At 38.1% G+C, this 18,743-nt stretch overlaps 1 protein-coding gene across 5 annotated transcripts in view; it reads right to left on the minus strand.

Moving 5' to 3' along the window:
* ROBO2 (roundabout guidance receptor 2) overlaps positions 1 to 9,042 on the minus strand; it is a 400,731-nt gene extending 391,689 nt beyond the window's left edge. For all 5 annotated transcript variants that reach the window (XM_031046916.2, XM_031046914.2, XM_034073045.1 and 2 more), the window contains exon 1: positions 8,722 to 9,042. In XM_031046916.2, coding sequence (XP_030902776.2) covers positions 8,722 to 8,863 — 142 coding nt within the window. In that variant the 5' untranslated portion in view covers positions 8,864 to 9,042. The remainder of the gene's footprint in view (positions 1 to 8,721) is intronic.
* Between the last annotated feature and the right edge of the window lie 9,701 nt (positions 9,043 to 18,743).

Consider the following 18,743-nt stretch of genomic DNA (forward strand, 5'->3'; position numbering starts at 1 on the left):
GGTCTATCAATAAAAAGGAGAGAAAACAACTAAAGGAAAATGAGATCATAAGAATAAACATAAATAAAGCATGTTTATATTTACCTTGGAAACATTAGAATTATTCTTCTCACCACTGGAAGATGTAAGTTCCAAAACAGGCTTCCAAGAGAAACAGAAATGAAAGGGAAAGCAATCAAACTGCTTTTCAAAGTGCAGCTGGAAAAGTTTCTGAATGGAATTACAAAATACAGCTGTGTAGAATACATTGGACTCAGCAATCTAAGGCTCCCAGTTCTTTACATCTCTACATCCCTTTGTACAGTGGCAGAGAGATCTATGAGACAGCAGAAAGAGTCTGTGTATGCCTTCCTTCTCCAACATGATGAGGCAATTTCTGAAGTGTCAGTATACATTCAAATCACTCCCACTTGAAAAACTCATGCAGAGGAGTGGAACAAAACCACTACTTCATTTCCTGCATAAATTCCAAGTATTAGAAACTTATTCAAAGTATAACATCTGTGGCAGCATTTCAAGTGGAAATATGACCAAATATACAATTAGATTTCAGTCCTTTAAGAATGGGAACAGGGGGAAGAACTCATCTGAATAAAGACAGGGGAGGGGTGGAAAGGAAGAAGGAAAAGGTTGTGGAGTCCTCAAACAAATACAGTGATTAACAGAATAAAAACCTAAATGCATACATATATATACATATATATATATATGTACATATAAAATATCCACAAATCTCACCCTAATAATTACTGTTACTTACCACAGCAACAAACTTTGTTAGAATTGCAAATGTTGCGTGATCTCAAAGGAATGGTGTGAAATACCACTTCAAATGAGTACTTTTTTAAAGCCTAACTGAATTTACAGAATAGTACAACATGTCTGAAACGTATGCTAACAATAACCAGCATTTCAATTAACTTTCAGAGTGCTTATAGATTCCTGAGCAAAGGGAGCACAGTTGTAATAATGCAGTGATATCTTCTCCTTCATTTCCAACATGAACTAAAAATAGAGAAACATAACTAAACACATCAGTACATGGTAACGCACACACTAACAGATCAGCCAACAACTGATCTCTTTCAAGGGTTCTGTAAAGTCATCCACAGTTCCTTAGCTGTCAACATTTTATCAGGTAGAGCATTCAAAGATTTATGAACAGCAGGATTTGATTTAAAAAAATAAAATCAAAGGGAAGGGGAAGAAGGAAGCCGATAAAAATCAAATGAGGAAATGCACAAGAAATTATTAGAAGCAGAATCAGATTGAGCACACTACAAATAGATTCTAAAAAGGTTACACTGAAAGCTCTCTCTCAGATGGGGAAAAAAAGATACATCTCGTGCAGAAGAATTTAAGGAATGAATTAGAGATCCCACTGAAAGCTTCTCTAAACATTTCTGGATGTGAGAAATTATTTCTACTACAGGAACACTAGGGATGATACTAGACTGCATGACTACATAGTGCAAGAGAGCATATTGCAGTAACATACTAATCTGTTCTGAAGGAATTAATTCACATGGTGGAACCAATTTGCAGCTGTTAAGGAAGCTTTTTGCTAGACTGATATACCCTTCTTGGTCAATAAAACCAGCTAAGTATTAAATGCTCATAACAAACACTATTCTGGTACCTAGGCCTTCGTATCTTATATGAACCTACATATCCTTCTTTAGAGCTCATTGTGCCATGAACACCTACCAAAATAACATCTATTTTAAGACGAGCACAGGGTGAAAAGAGGAAAAAGAAAATGGAGAACAAGAATGAGGTCTGGAGAAGCCTACAGGTAATGTACAGCTTGACACTATGATTGAAATCATGTTAAGTATCTTTGAATCTACCATCCCTGTAATAGCTCTTATGTGTGAGGAAACATTAGCATCTTTAGCCTTGAACTAAACATTGAAACCTGCATGTCCAGGTGGAGCCCAAAAGATAAGAAATGAAGATGTAATGATGCAGTCACCTGTCTAGGAGCTACAGGATGATGAGGGGAAGAACTGTTTTTGTCCATGTTGAAGGCCTCAGTGCTGAAGTACAATCTTTAAACAGTTTGTGAGAAATGTGGTAATGCCAGGAGATACACTCCTGTTTCTAGAAACACTAGAAACACATATTCAGCTAAAAGCTGAACTAATAAAGTAAATCATCAGAACTATGACTCAAAAGGAAACTGCAATGAGAAATCAGTCAGGTCTTGATTTATTTGTTGTGACTTCACTCATTGGTATTTAACAACAGCTTTAATTTCTAACAGTGACTGCACAAATTAAATTCTGTCCTATACAGCAATGCTCTATAATGCAATGGTTTCTAACAACAGTACTCCCAATGGCTCCAGTCTAAGCCATAGAAATTGCTTATTGCAAACTTCAGAAGTACAGAGGAGGTTAGACGTGGTCTCCCCCCATCTTGTGAAATCTGCTTTTCTCTGCATCTAATCAGATTTTCTTCTTTGAGGGGAATTTTATTTCCATTAAGTGTGCTGTCATAAAAGCAATGGTTTGTTTTATTTCTCCTCAGAGAAACTGAGAGTAAGAAAAAACATTATACTTTTCAATGTCCTGATATGGCTCATCTAGAGGACCACAGTCTCCAGTATTTCAATTTCTACAATAATTACTGCTGTCTTGATGAAAGCAAAAGACTGTCAGTTCAGACAGGAAGCTTTTCACACTCTGTTTAGAAGGACAAGGACAAGAGGGATAGAAGTAAATGAACAGGATGTATTCTTCACATGTGAAAGTAACCCCAAAGCAAAACAGACTTCAAAATTACTGGTAACAGAATTAATTTTACATTTTAAGTCATATGTCACAGAAACTACATGGGGAAAAAAAATAATCATCCACCCATTTTACAGTCGCATATATTGTGGTTTTTTCTAGATCCTATTTTACAAGTGGTATTTACCCTGAATATTTCAAATGAAATTAACTCTGTTATTATGACCATATTGCAGCCTTTTGTACATGCTCCAGCAAAGAGTCATTAGCATTATGATGCAGAGGTGAGTGCATAGCTTGTATTTTGTACCTTTCAGCCTTTACTCACTGAATATTAAAACATATCTGGTTTATTCGAAAAATTACTATCTCCCATCTTAAAGATCTGGCTTATGCTTGCTTTGGAATACACCTGTGACTCTTCACACTAAACTCAGTGTAGTACTTAGCCTCTCTTGTTACAGATAAAAACATAATTCAGTTTTAGATCTAGCATAAACAGGATCATTATGTTTGGAGAGTGTTCCAAAGCCTGCTATTCAAGCAATCTGTGACATATAAATAATGCAAGACCTTTTCTTTCTCCAAATGACTTCAGTTCAAGCACAGACTCAGAAAGATGGAAGCCCAAATTTATATTGCCATTACAAAATTCAATCTATTTCTGGTTCTCCAATTGAATTATGACTCAGAGTCTTCCACTGTTTTCTATTAGCATCAACCCACACACTCCTACCTTTTGCCAACCCATGGAGAAAATAATCTTATTTGTGAATATTCCTGAGCTTTATATTAAAATGGCAGCAAATCCCAGCTAATATGAAGCACTTCATGTTTTCTTTTAAAGGAAAGTAAGGAAGAAAATGGCTCTTTTTTTCTCTTCCCCTTCCCCCCCCTCAACCTCTGAACCATAACCTCCTTGCCACTAAAGCATTCAACACCTCATTTAATCTCTCCTCGCTGCATTGGCACAGCACTGGAAAAGGAAAAGGGAAAAAAAATAATCTGGGGACTTCATCAATTTTTCATGAATTTTCATTTAGGCCAAAGCCCCCTCTAACAGTGGTCGATAGATCAAGCTGCTGTCACATATTTAACACCTGGGGCTACAGCTGCTATCTCTGGGGGCTGCCACTGACTCAGCCTTAGATCAGAGGCAGCCTGAGTCAGTGCAAGGACCCTCGTTGCTCTTTCTCTCACTTACATGTGGCGTCCTGGTGCTCGCTACTGAAATCCTAGCTACAAATGTGCCTCCTGATATTCCCACTGGAAAATTCCACTACATAGGTCCAACCATGTCAATTCGTACGTGGTGGAAAACTATTTTTTATTTTAATACTTCCGGCTTTCAAATATGAAAACAAGTTTCGTGAAAGATCAAACTATTTCAAGCCTGCTTCCCTTTCTAAAATCCTCCCAAGAAAATCCGAGCATCAACATACTTCTATTGATGCCAACCCTTATTCAAGCTCAATGAAAATATTCTAACACACAAAATCAAAAGAATGACATTTTACTCTTTTGAGTACAATTCTTTGTAGCTGTTTGGAGACTAGAATGCTTATTTTTAATGATTTAACCATGAAACATATAAATAGTACATCAGAATTTGCCACATGCATAGTGGAAAAATAGTTTTGCTGCTAGCATTAGCATTACTTTTTCCTTCTAAGGAAGCTTCTAGTGAAATAGAAAAAAAAAGGAAACCAAACAAAGCACACCATAGATTAATGCATTAAAAGAAGAAGGAAACAGAATCAATCATATCAACCCGAAACTGTGCCTTCAGATACAAACTACTCTTTCCCCCTAAATGTCTTCTGGAATAAAGACTTTCTTAAACTAAAGGCAAAGAAATTCTAAAAGCACATCCTATATGTTAGTGATGTTTTTAAAGTAACTTCCCAAATCACAGTTCTTCACAGTTTCACTGGCACAGAGAAATTTTTCTGAGGACATTCATCAGCACAGAACTATCTGCCCTTGATTGTATGCACATGCTCCGAATAGGAATGGATTTAAAAACACACTTAGATGCTTCGGATGGGCTGGTACCTAAATTCATAATGTTTGGGAAAGATCTTAACTCCTACTTCATCAAAAAGTGCTTTGGGACTTCAGCAACTTGCAAAAAAATCACTCCAAAAACACAACAGGCAAAATGACTGCATTCAAGATGGGTCACACATTGTTCTGAATCACTCTATTCCCCAGCTGAACTTCACAGGAGAGTTTTTCTTCTGTCTTTATATAAAAAGGGATACATCGGGGCATTTTCAATTGCACTGCCCATTGGGGAGGGAGGAAACAGAAGAGAATGAACCACAATTAACACTGTTTATTATCTGAATGCAAAAGCACACTTAATAGATACACAAACCCAATAAATATTTCCTTCATAAATCATTCAGAAGTTGCAAGTACACATTATTAGTAACTGGTAATTTAATAAGCAAAGTAAAACAATTACTGATTCTTTCACTAAAACAGCAGACTCAAGCATTTTAAACCTGTAAAAAACAGTAGTTTGTCACTAATGACACCATTTGAGGCCGCCTACAGTCAGATAACAATCCAAGCCCTGTTGTCAGCAGACAACCGTCCTTTTTCTGGTGATGAAAACAGCTTGACTTAGTGTGGAAAGAGGAGTTTTCAACACCATCACGAACAGCACAAGTAAGACCCAATGGCATGTACAGCTCCCATGGACAGGGCTACACTATCCAGGCAACTCAACAGTTTTCAGCAGCAGTTAAGAACAGGTGAATGAGGACTCACTGCTGACAACAGGCTGTCAGCAGCAACTCATTTCCCTAGAGAGCAAATGCACTGCTTCAGAGCTGCCCATCTCCCTCAGGCCAGAAACAAGGACATTAAGATAACAGTTGAAAGCCTCAAAATAACTATTCTTTGAAAGTCACTTGGAAACTTGATCTAGAACCAAACATCATATAAAATGGTGTCTTACAACCAAGGAAAGCCAGGTAGCTTTGCTATCATCCTCCAAAGGATGCCTTTGATACATGTCAGAAACTGCCACGTGCTTTTAGAACCAGCAAATATAAACCCAGCAGAATCTTTAAGTAAACAGGCAATGTACATAATATTTACTTCTTTTCTCTGATGAAGACGTTCCTGTAATCATAGCCATAGCATGGCTGAAGAAAAGCACTGTTGAAGTGGAACAGAAGTGCCTACTTTAGACTGCTAAACCATTTAATTGAGGAATTCAGTCAGTTAAATTTCAAAGCTATGAAAACAGTAAAATAATCTAGTGTCAAGCTCATGTTGCTATAGGAAAAACTTTGTCTATGGTTTCAGATCTCCAGTTTCATGTTCTGTGATCCCGCTTTAAATTAGCTCTGACAATGATACATAATTTTATTATTTTTAAAGTCTTCTACTATCTCACATAAAGTTCATGCATGACCTGCCACCAGCTACAGTGATTTGATGACTGGGAAAATGGAAATATAACCCCTATTTTCAAGGAGGGGAAAATGGAAGACCCAGGGAACTACAGACCAGTCAGTCTCACCTCTATGCCTGGAAGAATCATGGAGAGGTACTTTGACAGGCTTGAAAGATGGCCAAAGCCAACCTCATGAAGTTCCACAAGGCAAATTCAAGGTCCTACAATAGGGTCGGGGCAATCCCAGGCACAGAAGTGATTCAGAGCAGCCCTGTGGAGAAGGACTTGGGGGTGTTGGTTGATGAGAAAATGAACATGAGCCAGCTTCAATGTGCGCTTGCAGCCCAGAAAGCCAACCATATCCTGGGCTGCATCAAAAGGAGCGTGACCAGCAGGTCGAAGGAGGTGATCCTGCTCCTCTACTCTACTCTCATGAGACCTCACTTGCAGTTCTGGTGTCCCCAACATAAGAAGGACATGGAGCTGCTGGAGCAAGTCCAGAGGAGGCCAGGAAGATGATCAGGGAACTGGAGCACCTCCTGTATGAAGACAGGCTGAGAAAGTTGGGGCTGTTCAGCCTGGAGAAGAGAAGGCTGCGTGGAGATCTTACAGCAGCCTTCCAGTATCTGAAGGGGGACCTAGAATGATGCTGGGGAAGGACTATTCATCAGGGACTGTAGTGACAGGACAAGGGAGAATGGACTTAGGCAGGGGAAGTTCAGGTTAGATATAATGAAGGAGTTCTTTACTGTGAGGGTGATGAGACACTGGAATGGATTGCCCAAAGAAGTGGTAAATGCTCCATCCCCGGCAGTGTTCAAGGCCAGGCTGGACAGAGCCTTGGGTGACATGGTCTAGTGTGAGGCATTCCTGCCCATGGTAAGTGGGTGGAAGTAGGTGTTGGTCCTTTCCAACCCAAACCAGTCTATGATTCTGGACAGCAACTATAGAGAGTAAGGATATTATAACAAGAGTCTCTCAGCAGTCAACGGAAGCAGGGATCAGTGAAACCAACAAAATATAGAGCACATTTAAATCTAAAATTAATTTCTTACTTCAATTTGAGGACTTAAGGTATAACTTGAATGATCTTCTGAACTTTGACAGATATCTCAATCTCAACAGGATTACAATATGGATTTTAACATGTATATGCCCCTCTCATAGGATTTGTCAAAAGCTTTAAAACCACACGTACAGAGACAGAAATAATACAGTAAGTTTATCTACAGTCATACTCACCCAGATTCTAGCCTTCCTTACATTGTTTTTTTCTCAATTCTTAAATACCTACCAAAACTGAATAACATTCTGTGAAGCTTTCATTGGAAGTTATACATTTAATTGTGCCTTAAGTGTGTGACAAAACCCTTTTCAGTTTTTGTTTGCAACAGTTCTGAATCTCGTTTATGCCAAGTGACAGGTAATGAACAACTCTGTTCTACTTGGCTTATACCAGCATTTAAATATTTCCCCAAAATAGCATTCTCTGCAATGACAAGACTGAAGCCTCAAGATCACATCACATCTGCTATAAAAATCTTCAGACTGCAACAGGAATAACAATTTCTGTGCTTTTATTTTTCTCACCCTTTAGACTTTCATACTTTCTGATGTGTACTTCAATCTATTCTTTACCAAGTAGAGCAATACAAGTTTGTGCTAAAGCCTTATTTCAATCAAACACATATTAGTGAAGCTACTGCCAGATGAAGAACTGGGTGGGGAGAACTGAAGTCCAGCAAGAGGAGAGCATTCATAAATCTACTAAAATATACCTTTATGTGAAGATACACAGCTACTCTTAGTTGATACTCTGAATACAAAGATCAGTGTTTATTCAACCCAAATATCTAAGCAGGAAAAAAAACCCAAACAACAAACACAACACATTTTATGTATGATGAGCTTGTTTGATCTGTGAATATAACGAATGTCCCCACTAACTCTACTGGAAGTAGATCATGTATGCCGGGTGGTCTCTGAAAGAGCCATAACGACTTCTCTGTTAAGACAATCAATAAAGACTAAGACTGCTCTGGATGATATGAGAAATGGTCAACAATTTCACTTGCCATTCACATAATGAATGAGGCCTGTATCATGTTTATGATAGAGTATATATCAAGGTTTCCAGCAGTACAGAATGTGAGTCACCAAGAAGCTGTCTGCTTCTGTTGAGGTAACAGATGACTAGATAAAGAGAAACAGACAGTGCACCTTATATTAACTGATAGGTATTTTTCCACATTAGTTTCAGTATAACCAACTTCAGTCATAATTTAAAAATTAGATTATTCTTCAGAGGAAGATTAGCCCTTGTCTATGTTTGTGTCAATCATGATTAGACACTGGCTAGAACCTTGCTTCAGTATAAATCACATACTCTGTATGGTCACTGCTATTGTATAAATGCATGTAAAAATGCCTTGACTGAGAGCTATAACTAATGACAAAATGCTATACTTACCTACGTTTGTTGTCTCCCAGACTGCTGACTGTGTGCAAGTGCTGGATAACAGCATAAAAAGCATTTATAGTTTTATGCAATCCTAATCATATAAAACTACTCACATGCCACTTCCAGGGATGCATTGCGACTCACAGCTTCTCCAAGATAGTTCCTTGCTACGCAAACATAACTTCCTTCATCAGGTTTACTCCTGCGTCCGTGCACAATACGCAAGAAAAATAAAGATCCGCTGGGCAGCAGCATGCGGTGGGAGCGCGGATCATCCTTGTCTGTTTCCACCCTCTCTCCATCCTTGTACCACTCAATAGTAGGAGTTGGCCGTCCTTCAGCTTTACAGTTCAAAGTTGTTGGCTCTCCTTTAGAGACTATGACATCTGAAGGATGCTCAACGATCCGTGGTGGAAAATCCTCCTGGCGGAGACGGGATCCTAGAGTGAAAGAAGAAAGGGAGGAAAGAACAATTTATTTTACCTCTTTAGACTTCACAAAAAGTTCTCACAAGTTACTCCTTTCATGACACAAAAATTTTCAAAACAGAAAAGAAAATATTAAATCCTGTACACATCTGATATTGCTTTGTCTGATATCAGAGACTGCATCTAGCACTTTCAAGTCCCAAAACCTGAGCTGAACTACAGATATACACCTCTAAGGCATTACCAAATCTATACCACATGCAGACTGGGCTTAAAGGAGGATCCCTTACACATAAATGCATGACAATCTTTCCCTTATTCCAATAATCTATTTACATTTGCTTTTAGATTCCTGTGTGCTTCTGGATTCCATGGCTACTATTCTCCCATCCTTTTATCTGCCAGATTCAACAGATGGACATCCAAAAACACTGCCTTACCACCTACTGCATAACAGATCTTTGAAGTTTTACTTCAGTTTACATACGAAGTTTATATATGTTTTATATCCCTTTTCCACAAAAAGCCCAGGTATGAAAAGATAAGGAATTAAAAGCTCCGAAAACAAACCTGAAAAGTATTTTTTTCTTTCATAAATTTCTAGTACAACAGTTGGCAACTCAAATGGTAACTGCTCATTAGAAATGTGCAGTGGATTGCATGTATATATACACATACACAAATTCAATATAGGCATACATGTGCCTGAAAGAGCATTGCAAACATCTGTGTCTCATAAATCATTATAGGTTCATTTCCATTTTTCTCCTCTCTGCATTCATCCTTTTTTTCACTTTTCTTTTTGGTTTACACCATGTTTTACCTGAAAATGTACTTCCTAACCCATCTCTAGCACCCCCGAATTCCTACCAACAGTGCATCATAAAGCTGGTTACACAGTTACTGAGAGCTGGACATCGCCAGCATTTCTACAGAGTGTATCTAACCAAGGACCTGGAACACTGGATTGTCCACAAGAGCACTCCAAGAGCTCAGCCCAAGTGCAGCATACATTGCAAAGAATGTGGTTATACTTTTTTCACTTACATTATTTTTAGCATTAGGGATTAAGTTAAGAAATTATTTGCTCTACCACTGGAAAGTAATAAAACCCAACATATTGTCTTCTTTCAAATGCCCACCAGAATACTGTTTTTGAATTTACAATATTGGTGATGAATACACCATCATTAAACGTTCATAACTATCAGGACTACCAGGTATTGATAATACTCAAGTTCTTACAATACTAATTTTGTGCCCTCTACAATAACAACTTTGTGCCTTGACCTGTACTTTTCTGTGCTGGCACTTCAGCACACTGTTCTTCTGCCTTTCTGTCTTTCCTTTACACTTAGTTACCTGCCCACTGCCTAGGAAAGGGAAGTAGCAGAGCTTGAACACTGTCCTCCACGTTCCCCAACAAAATCTTGCCCTATCACTCAACTCTTGAAATAAGGAAGAGAGGTGCTGGCAGAGGTGAGACCATGTAAAAGTAAGGTATGGGGAAAGGATGTGAGCTGGGTCTGCCACCCTGGGGAAAGTCCCAGGGCCAGCCTTCCATTACAGCTTTCATATAGTGCAGTTTCACTAAGCAAGTCACAGCATTGCAAATCTTCATTGAACTCTTGTCAAAAAAAAATCCAACAACAGTATCACAACTCTAGTCAAAGTCTGCAATACCCTTCTTCTGAAAAAGATAATTCTTTCACTATTATTATACTCCTTATTACAGCTATAAAGAGACAAAATGTAGAGGTGAGAAAATACAAGAACAGCATCACCCAACAGAAAACCAAAGTCCAGCACTGACAACTTCAGCATCATTCAGATATAATTCATTGCTGCATACTTAATTAGGCCTGTGAAACAGTTCTGATGTTACAAACACATCACAGTAGTTCGCGCACCTACCTTGCTTCTCATAAAAATGAAATCAGCTCTCCTAATTGTTAGCACAAATCATCTTTTCTAGTACAGATCCTGAAAATCCTTTGAGTGGAGCTGCCCTGTTAGAACTATTGGACTACACTTCTTAAATACATAAGATACCAGCTTTGGCAGGTTGGCAAAGCATTTGGCTCAATTTTCTGACCAGCAGTTTTGCAGAGTCATAGAAAAGCAATTTAACATCAGGATCTTCATTATATTCTAGGCACTACATATTTTAAAATATTTGCTATGTTTCATTTACTCTATAAGTTAAGAGGAAAGCAACAGGGTTCAGTTCTACAGAGCAAATCCATCTCTGGACTTCTGTTTTACTAACACCCAGGTCATTGCCATACAGGCTTGCCATAAAGTGTTGTACCACTGCTGAGCAAAGGGGCTCTTTTCAGTGGCTATCAGACCATGCTACTGATATAGCAAAAGTATCCATAATCTATATTGCCAGTACACGAAAACCCACAAACAGTTTATATCTAAGCACAGATAAACTTAGAGCACATTTAGAAAACACAGATGTGTTTTATTCCCCATTCTAGTCACAAAAAGACATTTGAAATCTAACAGGAAAATCTGCAACTGAAGAGTGTCCCCAGACCATGACACCACACACAACACTGAAAGTGACTAAAACCTCCATTAAAGTTTAAAACAACCATAGAATCAAGTACATGGACTAAAAAACTAACTTTGTACATCGACTAAACACATGCATAATACTCTCCACACAAATCTATCAACTTTCTTCATTGCTTATTCTCAAAAGGAATGAACAAAACCCCACTAGTTGTGTTAAGAAATTCCTACTAACATTATCAATAGGAACAAAGGTGAAACTTTAGAGGGATTTAAGTCAGAAAAAAAGGAGATAAGACTAAATTCTGATAAATGGTTAGCAGAGTGTAACATAATTGGCAGCAAAAGTGCAAATCCAAAATATTCATTTTCTTATACACAAAGGTTTGCTGATAATGTTCAAAATTCAAAGTAGTACATTCTACAGAGAATCATAGGCCATGTTCAATCATTTAGAAAGGGCTTTCTAAACAGTTAAACCTCCCACCTCATACAGCCCAATTCAAAACCCCTCCTCAGGTCATAACAGGACTAATTCTTCCTCTTCAGTACAGATGTTTCTCACAAAACTAATGTTTACCTCCCTCTATCCTAATTAAGCAATTTGTGCACAAAGGGGGGTTGAAATGTGGGCAGCAAAGACCATGCCAATCAGCAAGTAGAAAGACCTAAGAAGTGTTCTGAGGCCAGCTCATACCACACATTCCTGTGATGGCCGGGTGTACCTTCAGCTGTCTAGCGCTGCAAGTTATGTCCTTAATGTGCACTTAACAGGGGGGAAGAAAAACACACACAAGAAATTAGTCAGAGAGCACAGCAGACTCCCTCCTCCAAAATCAAACTGAGTACCAACAGCTATTCCAGAAGGATACACTAATTCAAAACAAGGAAAACCTTGACTCCATTGCCTCTCTTCTGGAAGACACAGACACTGTCTACCTGACAGAAAGTTAACAGCCCCAAATGGTGTTTTCCTAGTTCAGTTTTGATTCTTCCCGCAGGGCTCCCTTACACCCCACTTCACAATACTCTTACAAATACAACCTAATTTAGAAGGAACAGAAAAATACTTAACCCCATGAACTAACTGGGCAGAAAATGATACTTTTACTGGAGAGTAAGACGGAACCTTGTTCTACTCAAGATTTTAAGTGGTTTCACTGAAGCAGGTAGATGTGTTCTATCCTGGACTATTTCCTTCTCCATTCTTCCCCCAGGGATTTCCAATACAGTAATCTCTCAGGCATGCAGAGCACATACGAGTAACCCTGAATTTAAAAGTCCCTAAGCAGACATTACTGTGATGACCTGCAATGACTTCAAATTAGCTGTTATATGCTGTTGAGTAAAACATGCCTTTGAAAAAAGTCCTACAGTATCATGATAACTGAAAGCTGCAGCTATGAAAAGGAGAGCATTTATATTTACTTAAATAAACAGAGTATCTACTGTACATTAAGTTTCACACAGCTATTGCAGATGACTGGTTATTACACATCTTGAGAAACTTAGCTCCACATACACCTGCCCAGCTAATTCACAGGGCAAGTTTTAGGCTTATCTTTTTGCTTATTACTGCACAGCACAATTAAAAGCACCCTTTCAAAAGCATAACCCAAAACATACATGAAAAAGAGGTAATGTTCAGGCCTATTATAGTACACTACCTGTACTATTAATGTTTCCTTGTTCATACTGTTGCATTAAACAAAAGGTTACTAAGATTATGACAACAGAAGTCAAGAAAAGCCATCTCTGCTCAACTTACATCTGTACTTTTATCCTGGTGTATCTTTAACATGTCATTTTATATTACTGAGCATAACTCAGCAGTGAAAAGTATTATCTCACATAAAGGCAAAAAAGAGCAGTGATTCTAGTGCACTTCTAGCATCTGCCACAACATGAGATATTCCTACATTAGTACCAATAAGAAAACAAGGGAAAAAAGAAAACAGGCGAAGTTATAAGAATTAGTTATAATAGCATTGTGTCTTGATGTTATCAGGTAAAGCAGAAAAAGCACAGAAATAAGTACTGCATTTAACATAACCTCAGAGGCACCTGGAAGATTGCTAATCACACTCCAGCAATGCCTATAATTGTTAGTTTTCTGAGACTCTAAACTAGAAAAAGATGGATGAAGATGTTTTCTGGCATGTGGTGAAGGTATAAACAATCTTAGAATGTTTGGATTTCAATATTAGTTCAATATAATAGCCTTGGGGCATGGGAGTGGAAACGAATAAATAAAAAACGTTCTGCCTTAATGCTGCTGAAGTTCCATATAAAGTTTTGCTAAGACCACACTATAGGCAAAACACCACATCTTTTTACCATGCTTTACTAGATAGCTCAATATTCTCCCCTTCAAACAGCTTTTCTGTGGGGATAAGGCAAAGGAAGGTAGAAAGCAGCATTCACAATACAGCAGATGTCAATTAGTAGAAATATTCAGACTGCCAGAAAATAAGGCTGTGGACAGATGTGAATGCCATAGTACAGTGGATGCTACCAGAGCTAGAAAACCTAGTATGGGTGAGGTGCTCAGACAATTAGTAACGTAAGATACTAAGTTCAGTAGTCCTCTGTGGGTAAATCAGAACTACTGCCAAGTAGCAAAAGACAGCTGATGGAACAGTACTAATGCACTGCTTTATCTCACATGTTAATTGCTCACCTGAACAGGTAAGTATATTTTCACCGATTTCTTCCCAGGTAAACAAGAAAGTAAGACTATATTGCTGACTGTTTGCTGCTGTTCACCCTGTTTGCTATCATTCAAATCCACAAGCCAGCACCAAGTCAAAAACACAAAACAATATATTAAAGCAAGTCACATTCAAAGTGACTTCACCAATAGCAATTTTTATTCCAGTGAAAAGCTATGAAATTTTTCCAAACACTGCCTGGAGTAAATAAGGAATAAAATACTGAATCAGCCAAGTCCAGCTTTTCTAATAGTATTTGTTTTTACTGGTAGATACTAGTACTTCTGCTTAAATGCAGATTTTTTTTTCCATATTTCCTAAAGAATGTATCTGAACTTCCTATGATAAAATTTAAGTTACAGTCTACAGTTAATGAAAACTAAAATATGCCTCATGAAATCCTGTATTAAATTGCTCACTAAACATTAATGCTGTTCTATTGCATGTTTACTTGTGAATAAAGTCATCATCATTGTAAAGGGAACATCAAGTTATCAACTTGAATTGTCTAAGACACTGATAATGTTTTGTCACTCTAACAAAACACAGCTGTCATTTTCAGATACCAAAGCCTGGTAACTACTGATAATTGCTCATTTGATAAATGTTGACTAATGGAAAATGCATAGTTTCCTTAATAATAATTGATGAGTTTATAGATTTTTGATAAACTGTCACTTCACAGGTAACTAACACTTGCTTTCAAATCTACCTTTATGTATTAATTGTTTCTGCATCACTCATTAATAATGTCTATAGAGGTCAGGACACTGAACTTGTGGAGCCCTTGTACCAGAGCCAAGCAAGAGGAATCTGCTGGAGGAAACACTTTGACATAAACAGATGAGAGGAAGATCCAGTTATTTGGATGTCCAGGTACCGCACATGCATTGAAATATATTTGCCACCAGCTCTTATACTCCCCCTTCATGCCTTATGAATTTGTGTACTTAGATACCACCTAATCAAAGTTGTGAAATAAAGAGGTGAACAGCTAAGAAAAGTAGAATAAAAAGATCTACATTACATATTGTGCTTTAGGTGCCTGAGACACTCTGCTCTTCCACTTCCCCTGTGCTAATTCAAATCAGATGTGTTAGAGAAGACATTTCCTGACAATCACCTTCCAGACTACTCTTTTGGAGGGTGTAAAACACAACAGTCACTCATTCATTCTGATCAGTTCAGCACCACCAGTGTTCTGACCAAGCCAGGCTGTTTTTCATGATCACCAACAACACTCATGGATTTGATATAATATGCTCAAACTTCCTCATAAATTCCCTCAGGGATCCAATGTACCAAACAGTTAGAGTTACACATACAGCATATAAACAGAGTACCTATTATTTTCAACTTAACCTGGTTGACTCTATAGTCAAATAACCCTAAAAAGAATTAAATAAATAAATAAATACATAAATAATCAGATGAAAGAATTTTTATCCATCAAAGAAACAGATTTACTATAGAGACACAGCAATAAGAAGAAAACTAAACCAAAGAGTCAATATTCTATTTTTTGCTACACTTCCACAAAGCCACCATGCAATCCTTACCTTAAAGGTAATGTGCTCTCTGTGTGTGTATACCTACATGTGTGATACATATAGAATTGCAGAATGGTTTGGGTTGGAAGGGTCCCTAAAGCTTATCCAGTTCCAACCCCCTGCCATGGGCAGCCACACCTTCCACTAGAACAGGTTGCTCCAAGCCCCATCCAACCTGGCCCTGAACACTGCCAGGGATGGGGCAGCCACAGCTTCTCTGGGCACCCTCAGCTTCTCTGGGCACTCTGTACCAGTGCCTCAGCACTCTTACAGTGAAGAGTTCCTTCCTAATATCTAATCTAAATCTATAATTTCTCAGTTTAAAGCCATCCCCCCTTGTCCTGTCACTACATGCCCTTGCAAAAAGTCCCTCTCCAGATTTCTTGTAGTCTCCCTTTAGGTACTGGAAGGTTCCTACAAGGCCTGCCCAGAGCCTTCTCTTCTCTAGGTTGAACAAGCCCAACTCTCCAACTGCCTCCACAGCAGAGGTGCTCCAGCCCTCTGAGCATCTCTCTGGCCTCCGCTGGACTCACTTAAGCAGGTCCACATCCCAAAGGCATTTGACAATTCAATTCCTAGTCCTTATAAACCACCATCTTTCAAATTTCAAGGAAAAAAATAAAAATCTTTATTTATTGCACTTCACTCTCCTCCAGTTTTAATTTATTAACTTCACATCAAGACTTAAAGTTGATTTCATCTATTAATACTACTCTTTATATAAGCATCTACAAAGCCAATGGTCTGTCATACAAGAAAAGCAGCAGTACACACTAAATTCATAGCCTTTACATTAATTTCTTAAGTCAACAAAATATTTGTGGCTACTGGTACTGACATACCATTTATGTGTATCTCTTTACCTCTTTCTTTTTTTCTACCTGACTTTCTACACACAGGAAAGCTCTCCCTACGCTGATCACTCAGGCTCACAATTTGGTTTCTTTAACATTTTAAAGACATAGCTTTAATAATAGCTTTAATTTATGGATTCAAACTTAAATAGGGGAAGTTTAGGTTAGATATATGGAAGTTCTTTACTGTGAAGGTGGTGAGGCACTGGAATGGGTTGCCCAAAGATGTTGTGAATACTCCATCCCTGGTGATGCTCAAGGCCAGTTTGGATGGAGTCTTGGATGACACGGTTTAGTGGCAGGTGTGCCTACCCATGGCAGGGGGTTGGAATTAGATGACCTTAAAGTCTCTTCCAACCCTAACTATTCTACGATTCTATGATCATCCACTTGGTTCAAGAAAGAAAGCCAGGACTAGACTTTCAGTAACAGGACTAATGGCCATTTAACATTATGCATAGCAAACATCATCCCTACTACAGATCTGTCACCTACTATTCTATTCCCCCTACTGTTCTCATTTAATTGCTATGCAAAGGGAAGTTTAATATATGATGTGATATACTCCATTTGAAACACTTTCAGTTCAATAGTTCTGATAAGTTATGCTTCATAGGTGTATTATATATTTACTTCAGAAAAAAAAAATAATGCCTGACAGACAACTAAACTTGAAAGACAAGATCATAATACACTTTACTAGAAAACAGTAGGAGAATAAATAAACATCAACCAAAAGAAGTCATGCCGATATTTCAAAGCTTATGCAGCTTTGAAATTTATTTCAGCTTATGCCTAGAAGTGAAAGCAATCAATACTGGGTCTGAGGTTATTAGCTTGTTCAGTACTTTTGACAGGATTTTGAATTAATTCCTTGTAAAAGTTTTGCCAATAACGCATATTCTACATCAGACAGTGTAAAAGGGCCGTTTATCAGGAAAAGAAATAGCAAAACTGTAACAGAAAACAAAAAACAAACAAACCCACAACAAAACCTACCAAAACCAACTCCCGCAACAGGAAACAATAGATGTAGGAAGTAAAAGGCCTGAAGGTAGTTGAATTTGGTTAGAGGACAGCTCCAAAGATATATTTTTATGCAGAAGAAACTTATTTTATGCTAGAATCTTGGGTTATTTTCACTGTACAAATAAGGAAAAAAAAAAACAACAAAACACAAGAAAACAACTGAAATTAAGATACTAAAATCACAGTTGAAAGAATAATGTTCTTTTAGGACAGGATGGATAGCTACAAAAGTCTCTGTAGAATCTTTCCTAGCTATGTAGAATCTGTTGGCTGGGCTCCTTTTTAGCTTACACAGGCTCTAACACTTCTGAATGACGTAACATTAAGCTTGCAAAAAGACACTCCTGCAGCTACTTAGTTAAATCTACTAAAAGACAGTCACAGTTACTGTTCATTTTCCTGCTTCTTCATATGCCTTGTTCCACTTAGGTAGTACTTATCAGAAACACTTATTACACATATCTCTTAGATATAATGAATAAGTATGTTGCTTTCACTACCCTTTTAACCACAGAATTGACTGAAAGCAAGCAGAGATCTCAGATAGAGATCCAGTCACTCACATCCTAGTTTGAACAAAAGATAATGTACAAAAAAAGTCAAGATAATGAGGAAACTCAACTGGAGCACAGGCTGATGCGCTGGCATCAGGCTGATTATCCCAGACGCATTCCTCTAGGCAAAGTGACATGGTAAAGATTACATTTCAGAAATTCATACTTCACAATCTCTCCCCCTCCCCTGAGATTTGGTAGATGGGAACAGGCTCCAATGATATGACTGTTTCCAAGGTAAGGTTTTTGACAAAGCTGCATCAGAGATGATAAGGTCCTCTCTGAAAGCTTTTCCTCGAGCAAAATTAATCCATTAAGCAACACATCCTAACTTCCCCAGGACATGTATCCGCAGATAAGTCACCTTTCTTATAGTGCATGTCTGCTAAAGAAGGGATAGCAGGCAATGCTGACATGAGAGATCAATAACTGTCATTAAAAACATCTGACCAAATCTTATTGGAGGGCTGATCCTATTAAGTTTCT

The sequence above is a fragment of the Melopsittacus undulatus genome, chromosome 2 (genome assembly GCF_012275295.1).
Source record: "Melopsittacus undulatus isolate bMelUnd1 chromosome 2, bMelUnd1.mat.Z, whole genome shotgun sequence".
NCBI classification, from domain to species: domain Eukaryota; kingdom Metazoa; phylum Chordata; class Aves; order Psittaciformes; family Psittaculidae; genus Melopsittacus; species Melopsittacus undulatus.